The 15,156-nt window shown below is 50.6% G+C and overlaps 1 protein-coding gene across 1 annotated transcript; it reads left to right on the forward strand.

Moving 5' to 3' along the window:
- Positions 1-12,406: 12,406 nt before the first annotated feature.
- Positions 12,407-13,940, forward strand: LOC103702119 (transcription repressor OFP2-like). Its single transcript, XM_008784418.4, has one exon. It carries the CDS (start codon positions 12,767-12,769, stop codon positions 13,853-13,855), a length of 1,089 nt encoding a protein of 362 aa, XP_008782640.2. The 5' UTR covers positions 12,407-12,766; the 3' UTR covers positions 13,856-13,940.
- Positions 13,941-15,156: the final 1,216 nt, after the last annotated feature.

The raw sequence follows: 15,156 nt of genomic DNA on the forward strand, positions 1-15,156 counted from the left end.
ATTCCCGACCTCGGCAGTGTCGACATCCAGCAGGTCCCCAGAAGCGAAAATGCCAGGGCCGACAGGTTGTCCCGCTTGGTGGGCACAGAGGCGCACAACTTGTCGAGGGCAATCTACCTGGAGACCCTGGATGCCCCGAGCATCGGCGAGGCTGGAGCGGTGATGGCGATTGATCCGGAGCCGTCTTGGATGGACCCGCTCGTCGCCTACCTCGCCGAAGGGATCCTCCCTGAAGAAGAAGATCAAGCTCGGCGACTTGTCAAGAAGTCCGCCCACTACGTACTCTATGAAGGGAGGCTGTATCGGACCTCGTTCACCGCCCCCCTCTTAAGGTGCCTCCGCCCCTCGGAGGCGGCCTACGTCCTCGGCGAAGTCCATGAGGGCGTCTGCGGATCGCACTTGGGGGCTAGGTCCTTAGCGCACAAGATCATGAGGCAAGGCTATTATTGGCCTACCTTGTTGGAGGACTCGAAGGATCACGTACGGAAATGCGACGCCTGCCAGCGCCACGCCAACGTCCAGAGAGTCCCTTCTGTCCCCTTGGCACCAATCACCGCGCCCTGGCCCTTCGCACAGTGGGGAATGGATATCCTCGGACCATTCCCCGTCGCTTCAGCCCAGCGGAAATTTTTGATTGTTGCAATCGACTACTTCACCAAGTGGGTGGAGGCAGAGCCGCTGGCCACTATCACGGAGGCGCAAGTCCGGAAGTTCGTGAAGAAAAACATCATTGTCCGATTTGGGGTACCTCGGGTCCTCATCTCGGATAATGGTCGACAGTTCGACAACAAGCATTTCCGTGACTTCTGCGAGGAGTTCGGGATCGAGCATCGGTTCACATCTGTGTCGTATCCCCAAACCAACGGTGAGGCCGAGGTCACAAATCGGACAATCCTCCAAGGAATTAAGGCGCGAATCGGTCGGACGGGGCAAGCTTGGGTCGAAGAACTCGAGAATGTCCTTTGGGCGTATCGGACCACGCATCGGACCCCTACCGGGGAGACGCCTTTCAGCCTAACCTATGGCACGGAAGCGGTTGTTCCCGTGGAGCTCGGACTCCCCTCGCCCCGGGTGGCCGCGCACCGACCCGAGGCCAATTCGGAGCAACTCCGAGGGAACCTGGACCTCTTGAAAGAAGCAAGAGAAATGGCACAGGTTCGGATGGCAATGTATCAGCGGAGGGTGGCCCGATATTATAACTCCAAGGTCCGACCGAAACTTTTCAGAATCGGAGATCTGGTGCTAAGGCGAGCCAAAGCATCTCAACCCGCGGAAGGTGGGAAGCTGGCAACAAATTGGGAAGGCCCGTATAGGGTTCGCTGGGTAAACCGACCTGGCTCCTACCAGTTGGAGGCCCTAGATGGTCGAGAAATTCCGAGGAGCTGGAATTCCGCTAACCTGCGGGTGTATCACCAGTAGAACGACAAAGCCAGGAAGACAGTTCGAAAAATGTACAATTCTTTTCATTTCAATAATTCCTGGTTACAACGGTGTGTTCGTGTGATTACAAAGAATTCCCAGAGGGGAATTGGGGAGTAAAGAAAACAAGGAAGAGGTGGAGACTCCGTGGAGCTGAAGATTTGGGATCCCGAACCCTCCATCCGAAGCAGCTGCAATCCCACCGGGCGTGGGTGCTTCTCCCCGGAGGCGCCATCGACGCCTCACGCAAAAGACGAAGAGCCGGCGCGGACGAAGAAGAAGTGGACGAAGGAGGAGTTCCCGCTGCCTCCAGAGGAACGCCACCTCCAAGGGATATTCCGGTCCTCCCCAGGAGAAGGGGAGGGAAGGAATACAAGGGAGAAGAGCGCGAGGAGGCGCGATCCCGGATGAAGCGTCTGGCGCAGAGCTCAATCGGGAGGCGGGGCTGAAAGGAGGGGGGATGTGATCCCGGATGAAACGCCTAGAGCGGAGTTCCGCCGGGGAGAACCTCCTTGTTGATCCCAGATGAAACGGCTAGTTGGCGGAAGTCGCGAGGGGCGCGCCTCCCGTTCCTCCGGCGGGGGTTTCCCAGCCACACGCCGGAGAGGAGGTCCACGATCCATAGCAACCTGAATAGCTCCGGCTTGGCAGGCTCCACCGCGCCTGCACTTATATTTATAGCCAAACTGTGGCCCCACGGTCGTTCCGATGCGGGTGGCTCCAATAAAGGCGGGCGCACCGAATCCGGAGCCGTTCCAGCTCTCGAGGCGTATCCTCCCACGATCTCCTAAGCGTCGTTCTCCTTAATTGCATTCTTCATGCAGGACACTCCGGGCGGTGTGTATCCCACGGCCCACGTATCTCCGCTCGCGGCCGCTTAACTGACGCTCCTTGCAAGCAGCAACTGGCGATCCGATTTCCCAGGTAACGCCTCAATTAGCATTTAATACCCTTCTGGTGTTCCCCAGGCGACGCCTGGAGAAGAGGAGAAACACGATCGTAGCTGGCCACGGAGAAATCCCGTCGAGCGGCAAGCGACAGGCGCGTGGCCCTCGGATGCCAGGCTAACCCGATGATCATCCCGGGAGCAGACTAGCCTGAAGCCCCGACCGGTCGCCTCGGCTTGCGCCAGCCTTGGCCGACCAACGAGCGGAATTTCCCGAGGCTCGGCCCTCGGATGCCAGGCTAACCCGATGATCATCCCGGGAGCAGACTAGCCTGAAGCTCCGACCGGTCGCCTCGGCTTGCGCCAGCCTTGGCCGACCAACGAGCGGAATTCCCCGAGGCTCGGCCCTCGGATGCCAGGCTAACCCGATGATCATCCCGGGAGTAGACTAGCCTGAAGCCCCGACCGGTCGCCTCGGCTTGCGCCAGCCTTGGCCGACCAACGAGCGGAATTTCCCGAGGCTCGGCCCTCGGATGCCAGGCTACCCCGATGATCATCCCGGGAGCAGACTAGCCTGAAGCCCCGACCGGTCGCCTCGGCTTGCGCCAGCCTTGGCCGACCAACGAGCGGAATTCCCCGAGGCTCGGCCCTCGGATGCCAGGCTAACCCGATGATCATCCCGGGAGCAGACTAGCCTGAAGCCCCGACCGGTCGCCTCGGCTTGCGCCAGCCTTGGCCAACCAACGAGCGGAATTCCCCAATGCTCAGTCCTCGGATGCCTGGCCTAGCGCCGGAAGAATTTCCTGAGGCCTAACCCTCGGATGCCTGGCCTAGCGCCGGAAGAATTTCCTGAGGCCTAACCCTCGGATGCCTGGCCTAGCGCCGGAAGAATTTCCTGAGGCCTAACCCTCGGATGCCTGGCCTAGCGCCGGATGAATTTCCTGAGGCCTAACCCTCGGATGCCTGGCCTAGCGCCGGAAGAATTTCCTGAGGCCTAACCCTCGGATGCCTGGCCTAGCGCCGGATGAATTTCCTGAGGCCTAACCCTCGGATGCCTGGCCTAGCGCCGGAGGAACTTCAAGAGTCAGGAGTCGGCGAGGCGCTACCGAGAGTTAAAAAGAGGAAGGATGAAAGTGAAATGAGGAAACACTCTGTTTGCATTAACTTTCGTTGCATCAGGACCGAGACCCATACAACATGGCGAAACGCCAACATACAAAGAAAAGAACAAAGAAAAGTACAGAGGGTCAGCTTGGAGGAACCCCTGGGTCGGGAACGGCGAGCACATCCGCAAGGGGTAGGGAGACAGTTGGAGAATCAGCAGGCAATGGCATCGGAGGGGAGTCGAGGAGGGAGACCCCACTCAGGTCAATTTCGGGGTATCTAGCGGACACCCTCGCCAGGCCTTCATCGAAGCCTAAGACAAAGGAGTCGGACCCCGCGTCCGACATGTCACGGATGAACTCGGCGGACTGACGATAGGCATGTACCGCCTGACGCCCGATTTCCGCGCTCTTCTCGGCCAGCGCCGCCTCCGCTCGCTCCGTAATCTGAGCTTTCGCCTCCATGACCTTCGCCACAATCCGGTCGTCCGCCTCGGAGGAGACCCTCAGCAGATCGGCCCGAGACTCCATGTGCTTCGCCTCGGCAGCAACGCGAGCAGCCTCAGCCTCCTCCAGGCGCGAATGAAGCTCCTGGTTGCTCGCGCGGGACTCCTCCAAGGCCGATTCCAATTCGGCCAGCTTGGCTTCAAGAGATCGGGCTCGGTTGCGGGCGTTGTCGGCTGACTGCTGGGCCTTCTCCCACCTCCCCCGGAAGTCGGCAGCCTTCCGGGACTGCTCTTCGGCCCGCTCCTCCGCCTTCCTGATCTCGCCTTCGAGACCCGAGGCAACCTTGAGTTGCTCCTGAGTCTCCAACAGTTGCCTCTCGAGGGCGGCGAAGCCGAGTACCCGCTCTTCGGCCACCTGGAGCCTCGTCTCGAGGTCCCTGGTCGTTCTCCCCGCCGCAGCCTAGCCTCCCTCCTCTACAGCTTTCAGTCGGCTCTCGGCCCTCGCCAGAAGCCTCGCCTGTTCCTCGTGGCTCTCCTCCAGACGGATCATGTACTGGGCGAGCTAAGAGATAGGAAAAATGAGGGCGTCAGGCGGGGATCAATAGAGCCTATAAATGACGAAAGCGGCCAGAAGAACACTCACCGACATAAGACAGACGCAGCTGGCAGCTCCGACGTCAGGGATCCTCATCTGCCGGACCCGCCTACGGTCACTCTCCAGCAGCACCGTCTCGATGAGGTTTCGGGCGCCGGCGAAAGTGAAGGCTGACCCCGACTTCGCCCCGGAGCCGGACGGTGATTCTGCGGCCTTACCCTTACCCATTGCTTGGGGGAGAGTCATGCTGACCGTGCTCGGGGCGGGGGCCGCTCCAGAAATCGACAGGGTCCCGCTCGGCCGGGGCCTCGGCGCGCTCCTTCTCGTATCATCCGAAGCCGATCGAGTCGAAGGCCGGGCTGGGGACCGATCGCGTCCGACCCGGCCGTCTCGGGCGCGCCCGGGTGACGCCTCCGGAAAAGCGGTAGTCTCATCACCGGAGGGCTGATACGGCGTCAACTGTCGGTCCGAGCCCGCGGCGTCCCCCTGATCGGTGGGTCCGGACCCGTCTGTCGGCGTCGGAGTCGCCTGCTGGCGGGACTTCTTCGCCGGTGGGACCCCGCTCGTAGGAGTCCGTTTCTTCCTCCGGACCGCTTCCAGTAGGGACGCCCTACTGACAGCCGTCGCCTTGTCCGACCGCATGACGTCGTCGATTTCTGCAAAAAGGACGAGATGGTCGGAGACTGAGAAACTGATGGAAAGAAGAAACGAAAGAGGAGAAAAGAGCTAAAAAAAAAGTGGTGGCGGGCTCACGGTCAGCGGGGACCGAGCTCAGACCGACGTTCACCAAGGCATCCTCGGAAATAAGGCGGGCCACCGGGGGAAGCCGGCCCTCGGCAACCAGCCCCCTCAAGACGGCAACGCCATCGGACTCCTCCCTCGACAACCTCGATAAGCCGATCGGGGACTTCATCGGCGTCTCCCAGGTTGTCCCGATTCCCCAAGAGGGATCTATGTCAATGAAAAAGAAACGCTCCTTCCAGCCGTGAATGGAGGAAGGAGCATCCTTGACGAGGCCGCACCCTCGCCGCGCCCCGAAGCACCACCACCCTCTGTCCCGGGGGTGGCCGTTCAGGCCGTAGCATTCCCAAAAGACATTCAGGGTGGCGGGAGCCTCATGCATGCGGCAGAGAACCTGGAAGGCCGTCAGGATACGCCATGAGTTCGGCACCAGTTGCGTCGGCGCCACTCTTAAACCCCGAAGCACCTGCACGACTAAGTCCGAGGGGGGAAAGCGGAACCCAGCCCGAAGGATGTCCTCATTGATGGCGACCTTCCCTGGAGGAGGATGGGACATCCTCTCCTCAGGCCCCGGGAGCGTAATGTTGCAGGCTTCGGAAAGGTGGTACCGGGCCACGAACCTATCTAGGTCTTCAGGGACCAGCTCCGACTGAATGCGGTCCGCCCTTACTTCGTCCATCCCTAATGGCCAGTGAACCTACGGTCAGGACGGGGTCAAGAGGGGGGAAGGCACCGGAACGACTGGAGTACACTAACACGAAAGGAGAAAGTACGGAGAGCCCTAAATTGAAGAGTGGGGCAACTCACCGGAAAGGAAGGAAGAACGGCTCCGAGAGCGTCAAAGGAGGAGCGAACGAACAGTTCGGCGGCAACGGCAGCGGCACAAGGGAGAAACTTGAAGATGCCTGTGAAGAGAAAGGCGGACGGGGGAGGGCCCCCCGGTTAAATAGGTGGAAAGGCGGATGACGCCTCGGTGACGCCAGAGGACGCCTGGCTGCTGAAAGTTTGTTCGCGCCCCAAAGGCGAATCGACGCCATTAAGGAAGGATGTCCGCCGAAATCCGCAGACCGCCAGATCAGCGACAACTGCCATACGCCATAAAGAAGGCGGGAAGCTCGGAGCGCGCGCGCCTTTCCGAGGGATGGCGGCAATCTCGAAGCATCACTCCCTTCACCCGTTCCCCTCCTGGTTCCAGGCTCGGGAGTGGGGGGCTACTGTTACGGGGGAACTTAGCCACCATGCCCCACGTGACTGGCACGCGCGCCCAGGAAGACTACGGCTGCCCCTTGATCCAGCAATCCGACCTCGGGTCGGATATCTTCGGCTCCGCAGCCCGACCCCGAGTCGGCTGCCCCTTGATCCAGCAATCCGACCTCGGGTCGGATATCTTCGGCTCCGCAGCCCGACCCCGAGTCGGCTGCCCCTTGATCCAGCAATCCGACCCCGAGTCGACAATCTCTCGACAACAACAGACTGTTCCTCTGAGGCACGCCGCGGCCCCCTGCTCCACTACTCCCTGCAACGGCCGTATCCGGCGCTGCCCCACGATCCCCTGTAACAGCCGTACAAAGCGGAGCTCCACTATGCCCTGCCATGGCTGTACCCAGCGCTGCCCCACGACGCCCTGTAGCGGCCATGTCAGTGGCAGCCCCATCGTGCCACACGATGACGAATCCCCGGAAAAACCCCCCAGCCTGATATATATGAGGCTGGGGGGGAAGGGGGAGGGTAAGATATATCTTCCAGAGTATCATCTCACCTGCTACCTTCTCCTTCTCCTTCGATCTCCTCTGACTTGATCGTCGGAGGGCCCCCACTATCCCGGTGGTGGTGCGAGGCTTGCTTGCAGGTTTCACGACGGAGGGCGGAGCGCAACCAAAGCAACTCAAAGGGAACCCCGTTCACACCGCTGTGCCAATCGTTCTCGGTTTGGACCACCAGCAACAGTGAGAAACGAGGAAAACAATATTAGCGTGGCAATTTTGCGGCGTATATTGGTAAAATATAAGATGCCTACTAACAAAATAACAGATGTCTATTTATGACCAGCCCGAATGCTTATATATATACTAGTAGTTGGAGATGTACTAATATATTAGTAAAACAATGATTTAAATTATATGTCATCTCAATTTGAAAATTGTATCCATAATACATAAGATGATATAAAAGATATGCATCGATCGATCTTTAGAACATTGTAAAGTTGGTTACCGACAAAGGGACTAGGACAGTTGGTTTCAGAGCTTCCTTCTTTCATTGAAATTCAAGCATTGAGCACGGCCTGCAATTCATCACCCGGTATGTCGATGTAACAGAGAGGAGGGAGATTCTTTCAAATCTCTTGCAATGGACAAGCTTGGAAGTAGATCTCCAAGGAACTAGGAGGTGGTGGATTAGAAGAAAAGCATACTAGATTTCATATGCATCTTAGGTTGATAAGAGGTTGGTAGCCACCAAGCTCTCTTTCTTATGATCTATGATCTTCTGCGAAGCAAACCGCGCACCGTAGAGAATCTATGCTTCTTTCATTTATTTTTTTATTTTTTTCTCTTCATTCGATACCATTAGTGACAGTCTATTAGATAATTTTTTTTATTTATCTTAAGTGTGCTTGAGATATGGGAGATGGAGCGTAAAAAGCCCCTTCTCAAATGGTACAATCCGATGGTGCATCAAAAGGCCCTTCTTAGATGATATTATGATATAGTCTGACGAACCCACTAGAGAATTTTAATGCTATATGTACCCTTTTTATTCTTTATTAATTTCTTAATTATTCTTTTTCAAATGACCCATCTCTAATTTTCACCTTAACATACAACACAGCACTCAACTTCTCCTTCTATGTTGATGTAGGAAGACCATCGTTTCAACCCTTTCTCGTATTCATTTGCACATGTCCCATAACTTGTCTAATAGCATGAGAGGAAGTATATCATTATTATGTGAAGCCAAACTTTGGTTCTCTATACCATGGAGGCGCCAACATATTGCATCTTTATTATCTCACACCAGCCAATGTTGCCAGCTTCCCACTGCCATGCTGCCTCCTAGCAAGTCTGTTGTCACCATCATGCTGCCTCTGCTGCTATAGCGCCTAGGTATGTACTCACATCCCGTGAGCTCCCACTCTCCGGCCACCTTAAGGTGAATTTTGATGCTAGTTTGTCCGCTAGTGGAGAAGGCACAGGAGTTGCCTTTGTGATTAGGGATTATGAGTTCAGGCTGATTGCGGCGGAAGGATGGTACACTTTCGAGTCGTCTGTTCTGAGGGCAGATCTCAGGTCCGCATGGGAGGGTGTCTCCTATGCGAGGCGAGTTCTGTAGACCCGGTGCATCATCCTGGAGGGAAACTCAGTGGAGGTGGTTGAGTGGATTAGGAGGGGTCGGGGGTATTCGACCATCCACTTCTAGAGGACATCCGATGGCTATTGCAGGAGTGTGACGTCTTTCAGGCTGATATGTATTTCAAGAGACGAACAGAGCTGCTGATTGGGTCGTCTCCTTTCCTGCTCATCATTCTAGAGAGTTTCTCTGGATCTGTTGTGTACCTGTTCTTCCACCGCTGTGGAGTATTTTGTCTCTTGACTCAGTAGGCAATACTTACATGAGATTAGTGTGGGCTACCGATTTAACAAAAAAAAAAAAAATGTAAGTAATTGATGCCAAGTCATGAGCGCCATGCAGAGCTATGTTAAAGTTTACCATCATGAGTCGATGTCACCAAAAAGTATGCCGTGCAAGCAGATGAACCAATTTCACGAGCTGATTCAAAAAACTTCGGTTTGAAATAACAATCACTGATTGTCCCCATGCTTATGAGTTCTTTTCCTGTAATACATCCTGCATTCATATTTGTTTGGACATATTTCTCATACTTATTAAGGAAGGGTTTAAGAGTTCTAATCACTTAATCCGATGAGTTCCTGTAACAAGGAAATAATTAATTGAGGTTTTTTTTAGAATCACGATCGAGGAGATAGGCCGACAAATTTCATCAATGGACTCAAAATTTGTCAAAACATCCGTAACTAGACGTGCACGCCAGCCTATTTTGAGCGTTCGGTTGGCTCAAACTGAAGATGAAATGAAACCCTACAACAACTTCATTTAAGGAGACATTGTCCGGTTACCTCGCCCCTAGTTTAGACGAAGCCATTTCAACTAGTGGGCCCACCTGCACTAAAGCAAATGGTCCCTGAGTTGAAGCAAAAACTTCTTGGCCCAGGCGTGGGCTGAAACCTGGTTCCCCCAGGCCCAAGCAACCGAACATCTGGGATATGCCACGTAAAAATTGAGTCAGAAAACAAACATCGGCAGCCACCCAAGTACGAAGCTTGAAGCCTGGCTTAACTTTAGATTGGATTTGATTTTTTTTTTTTTTTTTCTGTGGTTAATATTTGAACACAGTTTGCAATATGTGGATCCAGATTTTGTCCAATCATTTGTCTTGAAATAATCAATTTTGGCTGCCTTTGTAACTGCAGTTATTTTCTTAGTGTGGGATAAAGATAATTTCACACACTCCTTGGTAGTCATGTATATTTGGGAAGCTTGCATCAAGCTTTGCACTAGTGTTTGCCATGCCTATTTTAGCTACTTACCAACAAGTGATTTTGATAATTTGGCCAAATCTCATATTATAATGCTTTTAAGATATAAAAATCTCAATTCACTTGAATTCCAAATCATTAGAATGGATCACCAGCATGAAGAATAAACTATTATATTAATGAAATTAAATTAACAAACGAAACAAAAGAGGTCAATAAATAAAGCATAAGATCACCGAACATAAAATAGCTTGGGGAGAAAAAAAAATCAAGCCTCGAGTTGCTTTTAAAAGTTAATCAAGTTAAAAAGATTGATACGGTACGCATAAAAATACAATACAAATTAGAATGCTTTCAAAGAGTAACACAACCCAATTGGGTGCTTTAGTTGGATCTTCTATCCACCCAAAATGCCAACTAATTTTTAATCGTCGGCTTGGAGATTCGTGATCCATCCATCGGCTAGGGCTAACCTTGATTTGGACCAGATTTAAAATGCCTAGAGTCTTGACCGAGCGAATAAGCGTGTGCACCAGCTCAAAATTGCTCACATTGCATGGCTAAAGTGAAGCGCAATGAGAGAAGACAAATGGTCGTGGTCCCCTGCCACCATGCAGAGGGATCGGTTTTTTTAAGCCAGCGAGGGAGGCCCAATCCGCGGCGCTTTGGCTGTAAAGGTGAAGGCTTTCAAGAAAAACTATAAAAAAGCCTGCTGAGAAGAGCTAGCCCGGTTCTGAGCAAAAGGGGAACGCCAGCTTCAAATCTTGTAGGCTGTGGAAAGATTGGTGGACGCTGAAGCATTCTTATTATTATTTCAATTGTGATATCTTCTAACTTAGGGTTTGGTGCAACTTTTGAAAGGTCACCCAGTTCATAATACTGTTACCTGGGAAAAGTAGGCTATGCCTTCGCCTACTATTGGAAGCCTAGTGTGCAGGATGGGCCTCTCTTTTCTCACATTCCACACTTCCTTTTGGTCCCTTGCTACGCTGTAAAAGGCTTGGTGCTCCCAAGGGTGGGGAGTGGGGACACCAGCAGTTGATCATGGATACGTGACAATGTTGATAGGCTTCGTTTTTTGAAAAACAAATTTCTTCCAAGGCATGGCTTAGCTTGAAAGTATCGAATAAAAATATGTCAGCTCTTGCAAGATTGGTCTTCAAAAAGCTTGATGCTAGGGATCCGATTTCGTAGGTCGAAACCCAATTCGGATTCGACCTCCACTTGAAATTGAGGGCCTGGGTCCAGCTTGATTTCCAATTAAGGATCCAAGTTTCAATAAGGATTTCACAAGTTTGTACCTAACGCAACCAAACGAAGACAATCTGATTTGACCTGCAAAAATTAGCTAGAACTGCATGGTCCAGACTCATAACTTTAGATCCAATGTGGACTCAGCTTTGTCCCCTTGCGTCCCTATGTTCCAAGGATTTATTGGAAATCTATGACAAATCCAGCCATTTTAGCACCATTTTGGGGAATACAGGATCATATGCAACTTTATGTACCATCAGTCCAACACCTGCATTTGATCTGGGATCGATAAATTTATGGATCTTTGCCCTCCAAGGTTGCGCTTGGTTTGGAAAAAAGGCCGAGAGTGTGTATCTACTTTAAAGGGAGCAGCTCAGAATCCTTCCAGAGTTCCACAGTTGAAAAAGATATTGCATGATATCCATGTCAAATCTTAATCATTCATACATGAAACCTAACCTTCACATGCATTTGTACAAGCCTATGTTTGGTAAAAAAGCTGAGACAACTTTTGTGCTGTATATGTCTTTAGTTGGCATCTTATCATTGGCCTGAGACTAAAACTACTTTGTCAAAACTCCATGCTTTATTTTCAAGAATAAAGATTTTATAGTAAGAATATCCTCAGAAGGCCTCATTAGATCAGTCTAGTTACTCCTTTAGTCGGGAAGCTCGGGTAGATAATTTTCAGTGCTTGGTTAAACACATGCCAAGTTACCAGCATGGAATCATGCCTCTAATTTTCAGTGGCCAAAAAATATTGGTTAATTGAAAGGCACCTCTCTCTTTGGCACTTACATTAGAAAAGGTTACAACTTTTGATTTGGAAAAAGATTGGCTCTTCCACCACTGTTTCCAAAATAATGAAAAGTTCAAATATTCAGTAAATTGATGTTCATTTCCCGCTCCAACATCTTCAATAGGGACTAGGAATGTCCTTAAGGTAATAATAAATGGCGAACATAGTTATAGCTTCATTACAGCCAAGGTAATGCTATGATTTGAAAATATAAATTATAGCATGATAAAATGCTTCACCGCACCACTCCATTAACTAATCCAGTCCCTGCAGCGTGGTGATTAGCGAAAATGGTATTTGAGGCTCGCCTGTCGCCCACACGATTCTGTGTACAGGCATCAATTCCTGACTACCACGAGGAATCGTAGCTCTCAGTGGGGAATAGAGTGGTGCCGGGGAGCAGCACTCTTACAATGTCTCTCCCCCGACAGGACCTTTAATTCAGTGATTAATTTTGGGCTGGAGCCAGTCCTTTTCTTTAGCATGTCTGCAGGTCTAGGTGCATAGGAATTAGGCTTGTACAACTATTAACAAAACACTAACCAAGCTTCAAACACTCTGTTTCGTTCTATTAACAAACACTGGACAACATCTCTGTCCCTCTATATATCTTATTCCTCAATTCTATCTTCTCTTGGTTTGACCCCACCATTAGCTTAAAGACATGACATGAACATCTCTTTCCCCTCACTACATCCCTCTCTTTTCTTCTATTTATCCCCCACCAACCTCCATCCCACATAGAGCCTTTAAACAATATATTCTCCTTTCTATGTGTATCCTGGTGAACTAGAATTCACATCCTTGTTGTGGCTCTGCAACTGCTTCCCCCAAGGAAAAAAAAAGGGTGGGTGATACAAGCTAGCATCTATAGCTTTTTTCTTGTTAGTGTAATTAGTGTAGTCTCCTTGTGTGAGAGGGAGAGGAAGTGGTTTTCTTCTTCTTCTAGGGACTTTGGTTCTCTTAGATGGGCAATCATAGGTTTAGACTATCTGACATGTTGCCGAACTCCTGGTTCTACAAGCTCAAGGACATGGGAAGAGCTGGTAGAAGCCAAAGGATCAGGGAGTCTGTAAAGAGAAATCCTCCAACAAGTACCACCAGAGCTTCCATCACACCAAAACCAGCCCCACAACCCAACGAAGCCTACCTTCCCAACAGAGCCTCCTACTACTTCCCCAGCAAAGAGAGAATAGGAAGTCTCCTTCGCTCCCCCATCCACCAGAAGGCCTCGGACACCCATTTCCCGATAGACCCGCCGAGGACGCCCAAGCGAAGCAGCAGTAGAAGGCCCACAAAACCTTTTCCCAAGCCGGTCTCCTCCTCTGTTTCAGCCAGCTGCAATTGCCGCGCCACCTTCACCTCTGCTTGCAAGCCCGAGTCCACTCCCGAGAGCTCACTTTATCGCCACCACGACGACGACGACGACGAGCTCAGCGAGCCCATCGTTGCTGAACAATTGGAAGTCGACTGCTGCCAGGTCGCCTCCTCTGCTAGTGATGTCATAAGCGACGTCGGCAGCAAGGGCTCTTTCCATCGGTTCAAAAGTTTTGACGAGATGGAACCAGACTCGGAGCTCAAACTCCCACCAATCGTCGCAAAACCCATGAAGAAAGAGCTCGACAGGGCCGAAGGAGACGGCAGGAATGCAAGTGGAAAGCAGGGGAGCTACCATCATAGTTGTGATATTAAGGAGACCAGCAAAAGCCCAGCAAGGCGATCAATTCAACGGATTAAGGTGCGTGCGAGCTCTCCAAGGGTCGGCACCAAGAAACTGCAGGCTCATCGGAGCCAGAAGATGGCAGGGTTGGAGGCAGCCATGCAGCAGAGGAAGGGACGAATGGAGGGCTTTGTGGTGGTGAAGTCGTCGTTGGACCCGCGAAGGGACTTCAGGGAGTCTATGGTGGAAATGATCGTGGAGAACAACCTCCGGGCACCAAAGGACTTGGAGGAGCTACTGGCTTGCTACCTGTCACTGAATTCAAAGGAGTATCATGATGTTATCATCCATGTATTCGAGCAAATCTGGTTTGATCTCGCCGACATTATATTGTAAAGAAGTGTGTGATTAGAATTGGGGCTTGTAAGGATATCTTATACTGAATTATGTTACGTTGAAGCTTCCTATGCACTTCAGTTCACCTTCTTTTCAATTCCCCCCCTTATTTCTTTCCAGGTTTTCTTTTTTCTTCAGCATTACCTGTGGTAGGGGCACTTGGAAGCTCCATGCCGGTACCTTGTCCTCAAGTTTAGCGGATTGTTTATATGTATGAATACATATATATGAATATATTCAATAAAATCAAAATACAATAGTTCGCGGAGTGCGAGTGATAGCTCCCCTTCTCTGACCAAAGAATGTACCTCGAGTGGTGGGCCGCGTAGGCAGCCATCTAGTCGCCCCATTAGGGTGTTCTCCTTTGTGGTGGACAATAAGACCCATGCCCTTCTCCCTCTTGGCAAAAGAGCTCGACTGAAAGATGGCGGGTCCTGTAGGCACTCATTTCTTCAGGTTGAGGTGTGGGACTACACTTTTCTTTGTATGTGTTGTTGTATTATACCTCAGAACATTCAACAGAAAAGCCCTGTATAGCTTGCTTACAACTTGCCGGGGTCTTAATTGATTGAAAATGAAGGGTCATGATCAATGCTCGTTGCATTCACATCCTTACAGACTCGAAGTGGTCCAGTATTATACCAAGTGGCCTTAATCCATGGGCAAAAGACTTTTCTATAAACATCTACACGAGAACTATTTATTTTCTCTACTCAGAAAATATAAGATCAGTACTCTCCTTTTTTATCTTTGAAGGGCGCATACCAGGTACCAGGCGTTCCCATTTAGTTTTAAAATAACTGAAAATACAACGACAGGAACAGAGGTATGGGTGGGACAAGTTAATTTGACAGCCATGAGAGATTTTCAGCCGTTTCATGTGGCACAATTCCAGCATATTTCTTTTGCTCAATATAAAAAAAAGAAACATTGGATTTTCATAACTGCAATTGGTTTGATAAAATAGTACATTTAGTTCCAAAAGACCTTGGGACGGTGGACAGAAGATGAAGGAGAGAGAAAGTAGAAGAGAGAGAGAGATAGAGAGAGAGAGAGAGAGAAAAGGGGAGGAAGAGAGTGTATTCTTGAATCTCAATAATATAAATTATATTCTCAATTAATATGGTAACGAGTTTGTATACATAATCAAAAATTCTAATAAGAGTACGCATAGAAATAAATACAGAAATCTTCATAAAATTCTTATTCTATAGTCTACATATATATATATATATATATATATATATATATATATATATATATATATATAAAATAAGAATTTTTCTAATTTCTATATTGCT

The sequence above is a fragment of the Phoenix dactylifera genome, chromosome 3 (genome assembly GCF_009389715.1).
Source record: "Phoenix dactylifera cultivar Barhee BC4 chromosome 3, palm_55x_up_171113_PBpolish2nd_filt_p, whole genome shotgun sequence".
NCBI lineage: Eukaryota > Viridiplantae > Streptophyta > Magnoliopsida > Arecales > Arecaceae > Phoenix > Phoenix dactylifera.

Bases quoted from the DNA above. Each gene is read 5' to 3' on its own strand.
- LOC103702119 (XM_008784418.4), top strand. From the start codon at position 12,767: ATGGGCAATCATAGGTTTAGACTATCTGACATGTTGCCGAACTCCTGG.